We start from the raw sequence: 19,948 nt of genomic DNA, 5'->3' as shown, positions 1-19,948 counted from the left end.
AAGTGGGTTACCCAAACATAGTCACTGGGACCTGGGTTCAGTAAGTACTAGGAGGAAGGGGTCCCAGTGTGGACAAGGAACAATTTACACAATTCAAAGAATTAATCAAAAAACAACATTTGGATCCACAGAGTTTTATTCACTGAGGGATCAAATGTAATGAATACACATAGCAAACAGTCAACTGTATTTAAGGTCATACAGTGCCCCGGGAAGGAAGGAAGGAAGTGATCAAGCTGAGGATGAGGGAGTGGTAGGATTGTGTGACAGTAAAATCAAACATTTAGAAACAGATTTGGCCGTAATTTATATAGCAGAAACGGCCATAATAATAATAATGGCGACCATCACTTAGAAAGGCATACTTAACAAAGTACAGTTAATCTACACAATGTTGGCGTGAAGTTGCCACAGGAAGAACAACAGTCGACGTTTCGACCCTCTTATCAGTGCAGGGAATGTTTGTATTCTTGCTGCCGGGTCTTCATCAGGACCAATGGGTGGGGGCAGGTAACCTAATAAAAGTGAGTACAATGAACTAGAATTACTAGAGGGGTACAATTCCAGCCTCATAAGTTATCACATCGGTAGTTATGCAACAATGAAAACGCACTATGTACTTAATCATTAGTTAAGGGTGATGGTAGGATTATTATAGTTGTATATGACTCTGGACGTGAGAGTATAGAGCATTGCAAATTGCAGAACAAATGTACCAAAATTCTTTTGGTTGACACTGGGACTACCGTACTGCACACTAACTGCCCTCTAATTGGTAGGCTTTTAATCAGTGCACGTACATTATTTTCAGGTGCCGCCTGACTATTGATGACGCCATATTTATTGACCATACTGAGGACTTTTACCCCGTTGTATGTTTGCTCCTCTTTTTAATTACTGTGATGTCACTGCACCCTTGAAAAGCTTGTAATACGTATTTACTATGTTTCAGACACTTCCCATAGGATATACGCGACCGAACTTCAGCTATCCATGTCCAACGTTTAATCAATCCCAGGTATTTCATTTATAACACGTCTTAGGTGTTTTGCCTTGACTCAGTGTTGCCGCCACCACACGTGCCAGTTCTCTGATCCGTACGCTCGGGTCCCTCCCTAAATATATGTGATATTTTGTACTACTGTCCCTTACGGATAGACGTGGTCCATATCACGGTACATTTATTCTGCAATTTGCAATGCTCTATACTCTCACGTCCAGAGTCATATACAACTATAATAATCCTACCATCACCCTTAACTAATGATTAAGTACATAGTGCGTTTTCATTGTTGCATAACTACCGATGTGATAACTTATGAGGCTGGAATTGTACCCCTCTAGTAATTCTAGTTCATTGTACTCACTTTTATTAGGTTACCTGCCCCCACCCCTTGGTCCTGATGAAGACCCCGCAGCAAGGATACAAACATTCCCTGCACTGATAAGAGGGTCGAAACGTCGACTATTCTTCCTGTGGCAACTTCACGCCAACATTGTGTAGATTAACTGTACTTTGTGAAGTATGCCTTTCTAAGTGATGGTCGCCATTATTATTATTATGGCCGTTTTTGCTATATAAATTACAGCCAAATCTGTTTCTAAATGTTTGATTTTACTGTCACACAATCTTACCACTCCCTCATCCTCACCTTGATCACTTCCTTCCTTCCTTCCTTCCCGGGGCACTGTATGACCTTAAATACAGTTGACTGTTTGCTATGTGTATTCATTACATTTGATCCCTCAGTGAATAAAACTCTGTGGATCTAATTGTTGTTTTTTGATTAATTCTTTGAATTGTGTAAATTGTTCCTTGTCCACACTGGGACCCCTTCCTCCTAGTACTTACTCTGTCATCACGCAGGCTGCTCAACGAAAATTAAAAAAAATCCTTCTGCCCCACTAGCCACTCCTCCAGACAAGGAAGGTCGAAAGCTTGATAACATTGATAAACGTTTCTCATCAATGTCTGCTTTAACAGTGCGTTCATCCAATTCCTTGGCACTGTTAGGGCGTTATAACAGACAATTGTGGGCAGACATTGTAGGAGAGTAGGGTCTGCAATCCTATGGTCACCCCAGATTTTTGCTTTTTGCTTCACTGGTTTACGACTTTCCCTGGCTGTGGGCCTGCTAATCAGACCCACAGCCTAGCTGTTCTCTCTTTAAATTGACATCCATGTACCTTAGGTGCATTTACCAATTGGTATTGGGTCACTCTTGTAAGTCCTTGTACAGTGTACCATAGGTACCCAGGGCATAAGTGCACCCAAGGCCTACCAGGGGCTGCAGTATGTATTGTGCCACCCCTGGCTGGCCATATAAACAGACACAACTGGCTGGTAACACAGCGGGGGCAAGGTGGTGTAATCACCCTTTGATTTAGATATAGTATACCTAAAATGGACACATATACTCCTATAAGTCACTGCTATGGCAGGCCTTAACAATCCTGGAGGCAGAGTGCTTGGAATGATGTGAGATGGTGCTCTAGCATGAGCTGAGCCTGTCTGCAGCTTTCGGAACCAAGTCCTTTAGCTGTTTCCATGATAACGCTATACCATATACTCTTCAGTGCATTATAATCCCCGCGGTTATTGCTAACTTTGGCATAGCATTATCAAAACATGTCGAGTAAGGTGTCATACTAATTGGAATTCTACCCTCTTGCCAGTTCTAGCGACGCGGGTAGCATTCCACCCTTTTAGAGGGACACAAAATGTATGTAACTGTGAACCCCGGTTAAAGTTAAACAGAGCCTCAGCATCACAAAATGGAGGCTTCCACCACAGACACGAGTCTGACCTCCTGCTGCTGGGAGTCCTTCCAGCAAGGGAGGCCTGGACAAAGGGTTTCCTGCCTTGGGAGGTGCTAGCACCACCCCAGACAGGATTTTGTGTATTGAGGTAGGACAGGCTGAAAGGAATGAGACATGCCTGGGGCACACAAGGTGTCCCTGTGCATACCCCGGTTCAAAGCAGTTGCTGGGGCACTCCAGCCCCAGCTCTGGCGCGAAACCGGACAAAGGATAGGGGGTGTAACCACCCCCCTTCTGGTCCCACCCACAGGATGGACCTAGTCACAGTACAGCCCCCTTTAGGAGAATAAAGGTAGGAGCTGGTCCCATTCCAGATTGGATTAATCCCGATTTGAAACTACAAAGAAGAAACTCTGGACTTCGACGTTCTGCTCCACAGAAGATTGAAGAAATCTCATTTGTGGCAAAGGAGTGACCACCCTGCACAAGCAAGCACCATCAAGCGTCCTAGCGGTTCACTTTGTCGTCCTTCCCGGTGGAACCAGACTTCAGAGCCTGACGAGACCCCGACTCCCAGACCTCTCTGACCTCTACCTACATCTGCAGCACAGCTGAGATCCGTGGGTGCGACGAGACACGTGGGACCGGCCATCTTGGAGAAACTGCACTTTGCTTCCAGCACGACTTCAGAGGCATCCTCGAAAGTTCTTTGGGGATTGAGAAGCCCCAGCCCCGAGCAGCTCCTGCACAGATGATCAGCCCTCCAGCATCCACGAGATCTGCGTGGGGCCCTTTTGCTTGATTGCTGCTCGACACGTTGTCTGGTCACTTGCCGGCTGGCTAGTGGCCTCCTAGTTGACGATCCACGAAATCTACACTGCTGGTCTGGTTGCTCCAGACTGGCCCTTGCTTCCTTCCAAAAGAGAAGCACCCCGGACCCTCCTGGTCCGCACCAGACGCCATCTCCACTCACCGCGTGGGTTGTCTTTGCCAAAGCCTGTTGATTCCGAATCCGGATCAGACACCGCCGACAGCGAGGGCCTGCGTGGGACAGCTCATGCCTCCATCCTGGTCGTCGAAGACACCTCCTGGTCCACGTGGCTGCAGAGTCAAGCGTCCACTCTTTACCTGATCGCGACGACCGCATCTGGTTCCTTCCTGGTTCCACCCGGTCACTAGCTAGTGACTTTGAACATTGTCCCCTCTGCTTTCATGTCTTCATCTTCCTCGATCCACCCTTTGATCGCTCCGGACATCTTCCTCCTGGTCGCCTGCAGCATCTTTCTTCAAGGCTCCATGGACTTCGAGGCGGAAACCCAACACACTTTCACACCTATGCACCTGTAGCCCATGGGTGAGGTAACGAGAGCATTTCGGTGCTCAAGGGTAGATTGACTCTCCTAGTGTCCAGGTATCCTGTCGGTTTAGTCTTAACCAGTCGGAACTGTATTTTACTTGCCTTTTCGTAACTTGTAGTGTCCATTGACTTTGTCCCGCATCTCGCGTGCGAGTTCACACTCTGCACACGCGTCCCGTGGGCCTCCTGCTCCTTACCTAAAGTTAGGGTAGTGTAGTCCCAGCGATCCTACAGCCACTGGACAGCTCCATTCCTTCTATCGATTTCCTTCTACCATTTACTTAGTATATGGTTTGTCGTGCCCCTAGGGCACCATTGTAATTTGTGCAACTTAAACGTATTTTTCTGAAGTCTTGTCATGTGCTTAGCCCTCTGATCTCATAAAGAGTTCAGAGGGGTTTTGTTAGTAATAAATATCTTGTTAATTTTCATAACAACCTGTGTGGTGTCCTTTCATTTGGTATTCAATGGGTTATACGTGGTAAAACAGCTGGCTTCACATGCCAAAAGAGTTTAGCCTAAGACTGCTTGGCCATGCTACCATTAGGATAGCTGGTCTATAAGGTTGACTTACAACCATTCACCATAGGTGTTGTTTGGACTGATACAAGGTGATCACTAGAACTAGTGAGCATCATATATCAGGCCAACTTCTCACAGACATCGCTCCATATCTTGCGGCCTTGCAGATGATTTGAAAAAGGAAGCGAAAAAGATCTTGCTCTAAGGCGAGCGTTCTGCATCCGAGATAATAGATTGCTCGATGGATATTGCCTCTATTGGATTTCGCCAACTAGCTGGCGCAGCTGTATTACGACACCAGGGTTGGTTTAAGGAAACTTCATTCAGACCGGAAGTGCAAACAAACATTTTGGACGTGGCCTACGATGGCCAGCTTCTTTTTGGATCACACATTGACAAAGCTCTTCAAAGTATAAAAACGGATACCGACACTGCCGAAGCTTTGGGTACCCTGCAATTCAGGTTACGCCTTTTCGTGGCTCAAGAGGAAGAGGGCAATCCTCTACAAGAGGTGATTACCAAAACCGATCTTCCTACTCTTTTTTTGGTCAACAGTATCGCCCACAATACCAGCAGCGTCAGCAGCAACAGTCATCCTATACTAAATCCTCCTTTCGTGGCAAAGGTGGTCATCAGAATGAGGCTGCTCGGCGACAATGACCTTTCACTATGGCCAGTCTCCATCTCATCTCCGCCCTCAACAGTTGGAGGAAGAATTTCCTGTTTCCTAAAAACTTGGAAACCAATTACAACGGACCGTTGGGTTCTGCAATTAGTTCAATTCGGTCATTCACTGGAGTTCACTCAGATTCCTCCCCAAACCCCTCGCCAACCTATCTTCACAAGAATCTACCTATTCTACTCAGGGAGATTTCACTTATGCTCCTGAAGTGTGCTATAGAAAGGGTTCCTCTTTGTCAAGGGGGAAAGGATTTTACTCCCGCTTTTTCCTGGTACGCAAAAAGGAGAAAAAATGGAGACCGATCTTAGACCTGAGAAGCCTCAACAAATTCTTAAAGCAGTCTTTTCGTATGGTTGCCATCCCGGAAGTACTACACCTTCTCAATGCAGAGGACGGACTACATGGTATCTCTGGATCTTCAGGATGCCTACTTTCACATCCCTATCCACCGGGCTCACAAGAATTTTTTGAGTTTTGCAGTAGCGGGCAGACACTTCTAATTCAGTTTCCTACCGTTCGGACTAAAGTCGGCGCCACGCATTTTTACAAAATTCCTCTCTCCAGTAGCCGCATATCACAGATAGCACAATCAGGTCTTTCCATATCTGGACGACTGGCTAGTCAAAGCTCCATCGCTAGAAGGCGCGTCCAGGTCTTCCGACGCCTGTCTGCAGCTTCACTCTCAATCGGGACAAGTCTGTCCTCCAGCCTTCCCAGCGTATAACTTTCCTGTGTGCTACTCTCGACACGACCCAGAAGAAATCCTTTCCGTCACAGGAGCGAAAGGACAAGCTGCTTTCATTGGAAATTCGCATACTTTCCATGAAGTTTTTACCAGTGTGCCTTTTCAAATCCCTGCTCGGGATGATATCGTAGTGCATTCCACTAGTTCCACACTGTCGTCTTCACATGCGCCCTCTCAAGAGACGCTATTGGCTCAATGGGTCCAATGTACAGGTTCATTCGACGTCATCCAAGTGACCCCTCAAATTGTCAAGGCTCTTAGGTGGTTGATTTGCCCTCGAGACCTTTCTCAAGGCTTGCCTTTCTTGCTTACAGCTTCGCCGCATATCATCACAACAGATGCGTCCCAGGAAGGTTGGGGAGCTTTCCTCCAAGAACTACAGATCAGCGGAAAATGGTCCCATTCCGAAAGACAATTCCACATAAATCTCCTCGAACTGCGAGCTGTCGATCTTGCTCTTCTGGCATTCCTACCAAGAATCAGAAATTCTCCAGTGCTCGTGCATACGGCCAACGATGCATGCAATGGGAAACTCGCTCTCTCACGAGTCGCAAAAGATCTGGTACTGGTTGCTCCTTCACAACATTTCTCTTCGGGCAGAGGACGTCCCAGGAATAGAAAATGTTCTGGCCCATGATCTGAGCAGACAACAGGAGACTAGTCATGAACGGGAATTGAATCAGCGAACTCTCAACCGCATATTCTCTCAATGGGGCACCCCTCACCTAGACCTCTTCGCTACAAGGCAGGACGCCAAATGACAATACTTCGCAAGCTGGCGTCCCCAGAAGGGATCTCTAGGGAATGCATTTTTGATTGCATGGTGCAACGTCTTTGCATATGCTTTTCCACCGTTTCCCCTGATTCCCAGGGTTCTCAGGAAATTGAAAGTGGAGACTTGCACGCTCATTCTGATAGCTTCAACTTGGCCACACCAGCATTGGTTCACAGAGCTTCATCTTCTCTCCCTGGAACTGCTGATCCAGTTGAAACAGTTTCCCTCTCTGCTCACAATGAACCACCAGCAAGTCCAACATCCGCATCCGGCATCTCTGATTATCCGCTTTGATCCTGAGTTCAGGGAATTCCAGAGCCTAGATATTCTGCCGGATTGTAGAGCAGTTCTGGCTCGGGGGACAATACTAACAATACATACTCCTTAAAATGGAAGAGGTTCTGCATCTGGTGCAAGTCAAAGAAGATGCACCCTCTTTCATCTTCTCCGGTACAAATATTGCGTTACCTTCTCCATCTGGTAAATTCCGGTCTTGCTTACGCTTCCATTAAGGTTCACTTAGCAGCAATATCCTGTTTCAGAAGATCTTCTGCTGGCCCTTTTCTCTGGTCTAACTGGTTGATCAAGCAGTTTCTTAAAGCCCTGTCCAGGACTTTTCCTCCTGTAAAGACTTTACCTCCCACTTGGCAACTCGACACAGTTCTTGCTCAGCTCATGAAACATCCTTTTGAGCCGATACACAGAGCTGATCTTATGCCTCTTTCCTGGAAAACGGCGCTTCTTCTGGCTCTTACCTCAGCTAGGCGAGGTGTGCTCCAGGCATTTTCAATTCAAGACCCTTTCCTTCTGTTCAAACATGACCGGGTTATACTACGAACAAATCCTACGTTTGTGCCTAAGGTCCCGTCAGACTTCCATCTCAATTAACCTATAGTCTTACATTCCTTTTTTCCAAATCCTCACAAAATGGCAGAAATAACTCTGCATTCTCTGGATCTTAAACGTTGCCGAAGGTTTTGCATTGACAAGACAAAGACTTTCCGCAAGTCCAACCAACTCTTTGTGGCTTACAGCAACCAAGAGAAATTCTTCCACTCACTAAACAAAGCATCTCTCGCTGGTTCTCTGCAGCTATTACGTTCTGTCACCAGCAAGCAGTGTAACCCCTACTTTCCAAGTTCTGAGTCCACTCCACTAGGGCAATGTCTACCTCCATGGCACTCTTTGCAGGTGTGCCCATCACACACCTTTGCAGAGCGGCTACTTGGAGGACGCCGCATACATTCGCCAAGCATTACTGCTTGGATAAGGAACTCATGAAGGATGCTGCAGTGGGACAGGCAGTACTTAATCATCTGTTTCGATAGAGGTGAGCCTTCTTTTCATCCCGCCATCCTTTCTTGTATATGCACATTTCTCTATTGTGTTCCTTAATGGTTTCTTTGATTGCAATTTGGTGCTTTCTGTGTTTCACATTGATATGTTATTCTCTGGTGAATTTGTATATGCTGTACCATCCGAAATGTGCTTATCATTGCTTACTACGCTGATTCAGGCATGTGAATCTATGAATGATACCCTAATACTGGATAAGAAATGTGTTACTTACCTGTAACTGTAGTTATCCAGTATTGGTATCTTTCAGATGCAACCCACCCACCTCACCTGGAAGAGGTAATCTAGTTCTCTCAGTGATACACCTACGTAGCACTGTGCTTACGAAAATCTGAGGGACTAGAGCTCCTTCCAGGAAGGTTCCAGAGGGTGGTGATGGCTGATTGGCTCTTCTTTAGAGGTTGGTCCTTTTTACAAAAGGACATGGATTGCTCTAGACGTTGGTCCTTTTTACAAAAGGACATGGATATGTTACTAATGTAAGTAATTTGGCCTATTACTCTATATGTCTAATGGGACATTACTTTATTTATGTACCGGGGACTCCCATCCAGACGACTGGGAATGATTGAGGCATGTGAATATATTAAACATACCAATACTGGATAACTGCAGTTACAGGTAAGTAACTCCTTTCTTCTCCTGGCCGAAGAAAGGCAGAATGTTGCAGGAACAAATAGTCCTCTACACTAAGATCTGCTCCGCAATGGCCCGGAAGCCTTCCCCATAGGTGTTGCGGACGCTTTCATCATGGCCTAGGCTGCCATCACTGCGGTGGCTCATGGAGTGACTGTCCTGGACATGTCCGGCTGTAATTTTGGCATGAGTCTACAAAGGTTTCCAATTGGAGAGCTGCATTTTGGCACTATTAGTTTTTGGGATCCACGTCCATTAAGAAACTGACATCAGAGCTAGGAGGGGGTGCTGATATGCTTCTCCATTCATCACTCCAGCAGCAGAGTCTATGTGGAGCTGCACGACACCGCCTACTGGGGCAGGGGCTCTGCTGAAAAATCTTCGAAATCCAGTCTGGCACCTGATTTGATTTATTGTCTCGTATAGCGCTTCAATCACCCTCGGGGTGGGGGGGGGAGCGGGTATCAGCGCTCAGGACCTGCAGTGAGAGGGGTGGCCATTGCTAGGCTGAGAACAGAGTAGTTTTCAAAGTTTTCTAAACTTCCAGTGGTCTGGGCATTGCCTTAAGGCAAGAGGAAGTTGGTTCCATATGAGAGGGTCTTGGTGAGAGAAGGACTTGCCTCCAGTCCTTGACTTTTTCATTCTGGGGGTTATGAGAAGGGCTTTGGAGCTTAAGCTTGAGCACAGAGCCTGAAGTGGGGTATATGAGTGGAGCCTCTCCGCCCGATAGGAGGGTCCATTTCCCCTTATTGCTTTATGGGTAAGACAGCATATCTTAAATTTCACGCGTTGTCGTATGAGCAGCCAGTGTAGTTGGTGAAGGAGAGGGAGAGAAACTGATCTATGGGGGGCATTTAATATCAGGCGGGCAGCAGTGTTTTGTATCATCTGGAGTCGGTTTAATGAGGACTCAGTGGCTGCGATCAGGAGGGCATTGCAAGAGTATAACTTACTCCGTACTAAAGTCTGAGTCAAGGTCTTTTTTGATGGAGTCGGGGAGATAGAGGAAAGCTCTCCTTAAGAGGCCTAATATGTGGAAGCATGAGCCCACAGTGTGCGTAACCTGCTTCATAGTGAGGGTCTGTTCAAGGTACACTCCTAGGTTCTTAACTGTGGTTGCGGGAGAAGGGGCCTTCCCAAATTCCTGGGGCCACCAGTGGGGATATTGCAAAGGTGAGGATTACAAAGTTAGACCATCCACTAGAAACTGCTTTACAGAGGGGTAGTAACTTTTTTTATTTGGAGTAAAGGTGGGTGAATGCAACAAAATGTTCCTCTGTTGCTGAGAATGCAATCTTGCCACTACGTTCAGACAAGTTAGTACACTTGCTTGGCCAATGTGTAGGCAAGATATGGGGCTGGATGTACTGTCCTCATTTGCAAACCAGGGTCATGCAGTTTGCACACAAACTTGTTTGCAAATTAGGAAGCAATTTTTTAAAAATTGTTTTTATTAAAACAATAATAAAGAGGCAGTACCTCTTATGGCATAAATCAGGCAATTTCTCAACACAATGAAATCAAAGAATACATTCACGGCAGGCTGTCAACTGTGTGCAGACCTTTTCATCCCTCTAATTTACCCTTCCTGTAACCGTCAATTAATTCTTCACCCTTCTTCCTCCTCGTCTGAACTCTCTCTCTCAGACTCCGACAGTGGGTCACAGATGTCTCCACAAAAGTGATTACACATTGTCCAGACTTTATTCCACTTTCGTGGGGTGCCTCTGGTTGCATATACTGTTCGTTCAGTGATCATCGTTAAGTCCATATTTCTACACCATGATGCCAAAGTTGGAGTCTCCGCTGCCCCCCATTTCTGAGCAATATCACGCTTAGCAATTAGCAGTTCCAACGTAACCCAAATCTGCATGTAACTTGAGAGGTCCTTAGGCTCCCGCACATTCAGCAAACACCTCCTCGGGTCTGGTAAGAGTGATACTTTCGTTGTTTGTGATATGGTGCGCATTACCTTTCGTCAATAGCTTGCCTAGGAAGCAATTTTTGATGTGACCTATATACTAATTAATATACTAATTATACAATCGCAAATTGCACATTCAAACAAATTACCTATCTATTGAATATTATTTGGGCATGTCACAATTTTGCGACAACTTGTGATTGTTGGGGTGGATGTCTGTTGGTGATTTAGGATATCATTTAATTCAGAGGATTGATAACATTACATTGGGAATCCCAAATTTGAGGGCAACAATTAATAGTGAATCACTAAATCCATTCTAGGAGTCAGAATTGTCCTTCTCCTCAAACAGATTGGATGAATTTAAAGTGTTTGTGGTCGCGTGTTCTGTGCGTATTACAGACTTTCCTGCCATAATAAAACTTCATACATTTCTCATAATTTCATGAATGACAGACCAAATATGTGTAGCTTCATTCCGGTGTCTCATCAAACCTACTAAACAATCACATATGCTGACGTTCCTGTAATCACATTTTGCTACTAGTAATTGTCTTGTAAACTTTTTGTTAGTTGCATGTGATTCTGTAGATAGCACAAGTTCCGCTTACTCCTGCCATCTAGTGTTGGGTTTGCATGTTTATAATTGGTTTATTTTTTCAAGACACAAGCTGTTATGCGAGTCCACATCTGGATCGACAATGCTTATTGGCACAGATTCCACGTTAAATTATTTTTTTTTCCACCATTTGGTGCAGATGCACACAGGGAGGTCTCAGTTTGTTCCATAAATATTTTTGGGCCAGCCAGTTTGCGTTTTGACACCAGCATTTTGTGAGAACATGCGCTTTTCAAAGAGCCATCCTATTACTTTGTCGGACACCTTGAGAAGACCCTCAGATACTGTTCGACACCCCAGGGCCAGGGACCTCTTTGAGACCCACTTGTCTTCCTGTGCTCCAGAGAATGCATGCTGTAAGAGGGTAGTGGAATAGACACTATCACAAAATGGCCCCTGATGCCATTACATTATCTGTACTCTGCCACAGCAACATCTGTAATCTGTTCCTCTTCCCCAGTCTTGAGGACTTTGCTTGCATTGGCTTTTCTTCTGCTACAAGAAAACTTTAAGGTATTGCAAAGAGTGGCATTGGTCACACTGAAAATGTACCATCAGACATTCCCCAAGATTAATGACATCTTTGCTGAAGAAGACTCCTCTCGCACTGATGCAGAGGATGCTGCTTGTCCATCTGGCATCCCCACAGTGCAGCTAGTGCTCAGTTCAGAAACTGTTACTCAAGTGTCTCCTAGCATGAGAAAAAAAGTAAGTCACGCCAGCGCTGAAAAGGGCCAGACCCCAAACCAAGACTATTTGTTGCATGCACAACACTTGTCTCGGGACCCAACCAAGGTCACACGAGGTCACATGCCAAAGTAGACCACCGCTCCACCAGGAGTGGAGTATTTAACCCAGAGCACGATTATGAACAGCTGCTGCCTTCAGGCATTCTGCAACCTTTGGGGTCTGGTCAGCACTGAAAATGTTTTGGAGTAGACTAGGTCTCCACCAAAGGGCTTTGAGCGTTGCAGGTGGTCAGGCTCCACGGCGTGCAAGGGCAGTGAGCATCCCTGCTCACACCCAAACTCTATGCTGAGGGCACCACCAAACACTGCGCTAAAGATCCAGTTGATACTGAAAGCTTTGTTGACAGATGGATCAAATGAATCGGAGACCCTGATTCCATATTCCAGGAGGAACTCTATGCCAGGCAGAAGCTTCACTGTATTTGCTCGGGGTAAGAAATTGGGTTATTAGTGGTGAAGAATGTGAGTCTTCCACAGGTTATAGATCTGCAGTTGTCGATGCTAGGTTCCAAGTGCTGAAATGTAGCACTTGACCCTCTCAGGGTAGTGAAGCAGACTAGTCAAAGCCTGTGTGGTTATCTAACCCCCCCCCCCCCCCCCCCCACGCCGCCCCCCCCCCCCCCCCCCCCCGCCCACTTTCCAGGAATTAATGTTCATTCTGCCGGAAACAGATGGGCCCACTACATGGCCTATTAAGGGTCAAAGTGAAAATGTCTTGTACACTACTGCATTTCCAAAAATCTGGTCAAAGTGAAAATGTCTTGTACACTACTGCATTTCCAAAAATCTGGACAATGCATATGATGTGACTCGAACTACTTCTTTGAAGAAAAAAAAACTTGCAAACTTTCAGCTAAACACTAGATGGCAAGAGTTTGCATAACAAATTAGCCTGCAGCACTATGAACATATGGGAAGGTAATTTCCTTTTATTTAAATATGTTAACTAGTGCAACGCAGAGTAACCCCTGCTTAACAAACGCAAAATGTTTTGTAGCAGAAGGGTAACCTCTAAGGCCTTTCCTTAATCCTGGGTTACTTTGTAGTATACAACCACAGAGAGTCATGCAGACTTCTTTACCCATCTCCTTTGATTCGTCATTTTGTTCCTTCATCACCCAACTTGGCTATTTGGACCATCTATCTAGTCTTTTGAACCCAGAGATATTGGACGTAAAGTTGCAGTTTGACCTTTCACCTAAATCTCTTTTCCCACTTGTGGTTGTTTGAGCATATGGATGCCACTCTACTGACTATCTTGGCTGTGGGCATTCTGTTTAGAGATATGGAACCCTAAAATGTTGTGCTCCTAGTAGACTCCTTTGTGGGTGCTAGACTGTGAAATATGTTCTTGGGGATCTTGAGGAAGTGAAGTTTGGCAGGCTTTGTTACTCTGGAGATGTGGTGATCCATTAGCATCTCAGATAAAGTATGGCCCAGTAAATAAGAATCAAAGCGCAGTTCATTTAGATGAATTATTTCTAAAAGTGTGTGGCCTGTGTTCCCCTGGAAATAAAATATGGCACATACAAATGGATATTTCTATTCTCTACAGATTGCTGCCATCTTCTGGAGTGGTCATATGAACCCAATTGCTACTGGAAGAATTTTCACAAAAACTACTATGTTTTCTATATTTTGGTGTTGAGGTGCGAAACCCAAGTTTTTTTTTATGGCATTTTCATGATGGCTGCTATGATTTCCATACAGTGTGGTTCTATGGTCAGTCTTGCCTTCTGTGAAAGTATTTCAATGTCCTCTGCAGCTTTCATGAATTCTGAAGTTTAGTAGAGCATTTTTGTTCTCTAGGCAGTCTTAGTGCAGAGATGCCAGACCAAATGCAGTCCAAGTCCAGTCTAGCACCTCTGTTTCAAATATAAAACTATGCATCTCGCCCAATTGTCTGGTTATGTGGGTGGAATATTAGAGAACTCAGTGGGTTTGAGCCAGTGGGGCTGATTTGACATCTAAAGTGCTTAAAACGCATTTTCCCGAAAACCACCACCCATAATGAGGCTGCAGTCTGGCTGAAGATGATACAGCACACCCCTGGATCTGTTTTGCAGAGGTAAGATTTTGGTGTCCCCCTGGGTTTAAAAAATGAAATGCAGGTTCAACTAGGATAAAGAAGAGCAACATTATGGTAGATATAGGTTTGCCATACTTGGGTACTAAAGTGGCTCACAAATGGCACATTCCATCAAGACATAACTCACACAGGCTTCAATCATCTAGATCTTGTTCAGGGTCTACTTGGTAATGGTCCTTCTTCATTGGCAAGTCACAACAAAGCCTCAATTTTTTGTCAAGGAACAGAGAACAGCAGAACATCTACAGAGTCTAGTACAACTCTAGTCTGGACCAAGGAATGCCCCCAGCAAAGCTATGTCCAAGGCAAATATTGTGTCCGGGCTACCCTACTGAGTCTCTTGACTCCAGACAAATAATAAACTACTAGTTCCAAGGCGCCAGTATTTGACAGCTGTGGGCACTCACTGGAAGTCCACACCAAACTTAATGACTGCCTCCTCTAGGTATGGCCAGACCCAGGATATATGCTTCTCAAGTTTCCTATAAACAGATGAAGGCTTCTGGTATAGATAACGTTTCCGAACTTTTACCATGACCAATAGAGTTGGAAGTCACACCTTGGCCAGCCCCACTGTCGATTGAGGATCAACACAGTATGAATGAATGGATGAGTCTGCCATCCGCCTCTAACCTCTCCCTTGCCGCTAATGGCACTTAATTCATTGAGAAGCAACCAATCAGAGACTTGCCTGGCCAGTGTTAAGATAATTTGAAGTCTCTGGCATAGTGCAGTCTCTCCACCTCTTGCAGTGTAGTGAATCTGGTCTTGCAGTAGTAAAGCTGAAGGCTTAAAAGGTTCTAAGTAGTATAGTAGAATGGTAAGTGGACTGACTAAGTGGGTCTGTAGGGAATTAGGTCTGGCACAATTAATGTTGATGAGTCTAGAATGCATGCAATGACACCAGAAAACATTCAACCTGCTTCCTCCCTTGCTAGCACTGATTGATTCATAATTAGTGTAGGAATATGCTAGATACGTGCAAGTGAATCTTTGACTGCCGGACACGGCCCAGGATGAATGGATGCCAAGAGTGACCCTGCCCTGGCATCGAGAGACCGCACATTTGGATTGTGTCCCAACAATTTATGCTGGAGAATCGCTTTAGAATTAAGACCGTGTATTTTGAGCCCTGTATCACGTGTCTGGACTGAAAACGTGAATTTTCTTTTTGTTGCCCTGAGGAAACTTACAACCGGGCAAAACGTGTTGGCTGGGCAACACTGTATTCTTAACAGAAGATTTTGCATTGCGATTCAGAGAATCGACGGAAGGGCCTCCCTGTTCATCTGCTCCTGTTGTGTAGGTGTTATATTGACCTTACTTATGTCATTGTGTAATGTTGCCTCTCTACTGTGTACAAATATAGTTTTTTAATGGCATATTTGACAACAAGCCATCTAAGTTTGGTACCAATGGCTTCTAAATAATAAATAACACGCATGGAAGTGCGTCAAACGGGTCCTCTGGTTTCCAGTACTTGTTTATTCTCTTGATTCAGAATACAGTTGTGACCACTGTTGATAAATGTGGCAAAAAATATTTTTTAACATGTTTTATGAAGCTGTTGATTTGTCTGTTATATTTGAGTAATGAACCGTACAGTTTGTATTTTTCTGGTACTGTGTAACCCATTGCAGTTTTTTTCTTATTAAATAAACAGCCAGGACTTTATTTTGTATCGGTATCCTGGAAAGCCACCCATCTATGCAACAGACAATGGCTTTGATGAAAAGGTAAATAATACATTGAAATATGTAGCGTATATATCCTTTGCTTTTTTTGTATTATGCATAGTCACTGGCTACTCCATGTTAGGTATTTTTCAACACATAAACTCCAAGCCCAAAAATTCACTGGTTATCAGCAGCACACACTGCCTCATGTCTCCCAATGTGCTCTGCAATACAGTCTATCAACAATGGAAGATGTCTGGGCATTAGTTGTGATGTGAATTCAGAGCCTTTTCTGGTTTGCAGTGATGACACCATAACTAACCTATCACTGTTCCTTTTTAGTGAATTTCTGGATTTTTTGAGATAGTGCATTCACCTGCTATGTACTCTTACTCTGCTGCCCATGTTCTCTGGGCCTTTGTAGCAGGGGTTCGCTGCAGTGGCTAACCTGTGGCCAGACCTCTCAGCCACCCTCGTGTACACCCTCCAGGAGCCTGCTCTAAACATCCATGATGGCTTTAACCTTTGACCAAAATAAAAGCACATTTTTTTTGTAGACTTATCCATTTCAAAATTTGCTGAAATTCGCAAATTTTGTAAGTTGGTGTTGATTTCGAATATAGACTTCTTCGTTCTGACCTTCAGTAAATTCACTGTATGGTAAATGCATTCTGCTTTTTTTCCCTTAGTATTTTCCCTTTCTCTGTGATCATACCCCAACCAGCATAGTGCATAGAACCAGTTTTATTTTTCATTTGCCACTGAGTTTCAATATGGCTGGGAAAAAAATTAAAGCTTTTTGTTGGCCAATCAGAAACCCATTGGACAATCGGAATCTTGAAAGATTGACAAAAAACAAAGTTTTCTTGCCTGTGAGTTTAAACGGTTGAAATATCTCTACATTTTAACTTCTTAGTGCCAACCCACACACTTTTCAAATGCTGATTGATATCTGAAACTATTGAATGATTTGACCCTAAACCAAAATGGAAGCTCTTTTTTTCTAATTGATGTTTTTATTTTCATGTCCAGTTTGTTTGTAAATCTGTTCCAAACTTGTAAACCTGATAATGCCACTGTTGGACAATATTGGCTTTTTTAAAATGATCTCCCTGTGAGGGGCTGAAATTACAGGGCAGAAAAACCAGCTGGAAAAACCAGCCCAGAGAGGGTTACCCGCTGGAATGTAGCAGCTCTGTACAGCTGAGGCCCCTTAGGTGTTTTGCAAACTCACTGAAACAAATGTGCCTGCTTTAGAATCTTTGGCTAATGTTTTGGAGGACGACAGAAGGATCTGCTCGGGATAAGTGTTGGGCACTAATCGAGTCAGATTAGGAAGGCTGGTGTTAGAAATGGGATTTCTGGTTGGCTGAGGCTTGCGCCAAAGCTAGGCAGAAACCAACACTCTAGTCCGTGCAAGGGAGTCACATGCCAAAGATAACCCCTGCTCACCGCTTGGTAGCTTGGCATGAGCAGTCCAGCTTATCCTGTAGGCGATGTGTAAAGCGTTTGCGCAACCCACACACAGCAGCAACATACTAAGCATACCACAAAAGGAACTCCACACAAGGTTATATCAAAAATAGCCTTTGTATTATAAACACATAGACTAGTAATCACATAATATACACTGTGCCAACTGGCACTAGGCAATATTTACAGGGGGTTATATACACATGACAAGGCCACTAGGACCACTGTCCGAACCATCACAAAGTGAACTTAGAAATTGTATAACATATAATGTAGGTAGAACACAACCAGAAATTACTGGCAAACACTGTACTCGTCATTATCCTGCAACATAAATTATATTATGCACAGTATCACATTAGGCGTGAAATATATTCTGCGCCTACCTCATAAGCCTAAACATATTAGACCGTAACCACCTAAGCATAACTCACATTAGGGGCATAACTCACAGTAGAGGATAACCTCACAAGCATAAACCACAGTATGCAAATAACCTCCTAAAGACTTGGAGGCATAAATCCGGGTGCATAAATCACAGTACATGTATCACATTTCCTGCACACCTCATAAATCACAGTAGGACCTGGCTCCCTAGCAACTTAACAGTCCCCCTGGCCTTCTCAGAGGACTCAAATGCCCTATGTTCAAAATGTCAGGGCTGGCTGCCAATGCAGCAGAATACACATCTCACTCCTATCTCATACAAAGATGCCCCCAAAGAACTGTTGGCCTAAACTTTGCAGCTGACGCTAATTGCCATCCAGCCGTGATTCAAAATGTAGGCCTGGGCACTTCCTGTGCCCTCTGGGTGGCTCCCACTGTGACTCTGAGAAAAATATGCTCAATATGTTGCAGCTGCCCGCTCTGGTGTGGTGCAGCTGGGAATAAGGAAAAGGGCCCTGCACCACTGCATTTCCAGCCCCCACTGGGGCTCTCTGAATAACTGTGGCCACGTGACAGCTGCCCGTGCTAGTGCAATGCAGCTGGGAATTCACCAGGAGGCCCTGGCAGGCCGGGGCCCGCTCTGGGGCACTGCCAAACAAATCTGCCCTATTGTTGCAGCTGCCCACTGTCCGGTGGGGCAGCTGGAAAAATCGCAAAATTGGAAGGCACGGGCTCCTCTGGGCACTCTCTTAACAACTATGCCCATCGTTGGGGCGGCCCGCTCTCTCGCAGGACTGCCCAGAAACTAGAACCGGCACTGTGTCTTGAACGGCACCAACTGGGTGCCGAGAAAGGCCCCCAAAACCCCACGTACAATCATTGTGGCCTCCCTCCAGAGATCAGCCCTCACTCACCGGGCTCTTTGTTGCTGCGGGACCGGCACCACTTCTCCCGGTTTCCTCTCTCGATTCGGGAGGATTCATCTGCTCTTGGGCGGCATTTCTCCTCCACGAGGGGCTTTCCTCAGCTCCCGGGAGCCCCGCCTGGCCACAGGCTTTGGTCTCTGCCTGCCGGCCTCTCTGCCATGGGCTGCCTCAGCAGCCTCTTCCTGGATTGGGCCTGCCCACAGTCAGGCGGACGCTGCCTGGCTTCCGGGTCGAGTCGATCTGGCTGCAGCAGTGAATTCTTCTCTCAGCAACAGAACGCGGGTGGGAACCGGCATATAAAAACAAGTGGAGATGAGGGGTGGGCACCCGCAAATCAAATACACCATAAGTGGGGTGGGCACCCGTATTTAAAATAGCAGGAGAGCGGGCATCCGCTCTCCAAAAATAGGCAATTAAAGGTCCAAATGCGGTTTGGGCTCCCGCTTAGATCGGCATCACAGGGGGAATCCCTACGATGGAGATTCCCTCTCAAAGGGCTGCAGCCCAGCATTGCACATGCTCCTTTTAGGTCTTGGAGAAAATAAACAAAAAAAGAGCGCAGCGCACACATGGTGCTAGAAGCAGCACAAAGTCCTGGATGATTCAAAGACACAAAAGATCCAAGCAAAAAGTCCTTCTAAGTCCCTGGGGCATAGCTGGGCCCAGGGAGGCCAGCACACAGGGCCCAACCAGCAGGGAGGTAAGCCCCCATGACGGTTCCTCCTGGGCCCCAAAAGCAGCAGGACCCTCCGCCGCCCCCCACCCCTGTCAGGAACAGCGCACCAGCATAAAACAGAACTTCATCAGGACACAGCCCCTATACTTATACCAGGCATTCATTTGTCCGTGGTATAGTGTTTGGGGGGAACCAGACTCAACTGGTTCAGGGGGGATTTGGAGCACTTTGTTTTCCAAATCTTTTCCTCTTTGTCAGGTGGGGACTAGGTGATCAGACACACCTCAGGGGGCAGACCAGCATTGTCCAGGCTGGGCACAGTCCTATTCAGGGTCAGGGGATTATGCCTCCCACTACTCTCAATGCAGATGACCCATTCAGCCTATTACTGACTCACCCTGCCCCTCCTGTAACCACACACACCTCCCCAGCCCCTGTCACTCACAAGCCAGACATGCAATTCAAATCAGGCAGGCAGACACATAGCACACAGAAATGCCAACTTCTAAAAGTGGTATTTCCTTAATACTCATAAAAAATCTGCACGCACCAATGCGCAGCATTTATTCTTACAATTTCATACGTACTAAACTTGA

The 19,948-nt window shown here is 45.6% G+C and overlaps 1 protein-coding gene across 1 annotated transcript in view; it reads left to right on the top strand.

Annotated features, from left to right (window-relative positions):
• Window positions 1-19,948, top strand: part of LOC147718512 (UDP-N-acetylglucosamine transferase subunit ALG13-like) — a 466,422-nt gene that overhangs the window by 223,165 nt on the left and 223,309 nt on the right. The window contains exon 5 of the mRNA XM_086967203.1: window positions 15,878-15,950. Coding sequence (XP_086823329.1) covers window positions 15,878-15,950 — 73 coding nt within the window. The remainder of the gene's footprint in view (window positions 1-15,877; window positions 15,951-19,948) is intronic.

This window comes from Lissotriton vulgaris, chromosome 4_1, assembly GCF_964263255.1.
Source record: "Lissotriton vulgaris chromosome 4_1, aLisVul1.2, whole genome shotgun sequence".
NCBI classification, from domain to species: Eukaryota; Metazoa; Chordata; class Amphibia; order Caudata; family Salamandridae; genus Lissotriton; species Lissotriton vulgaris.
Note: the sequence above shows the minus strand (reverse complement) of the source record. Positions and strands in the feature narration are given on the sequence as shown.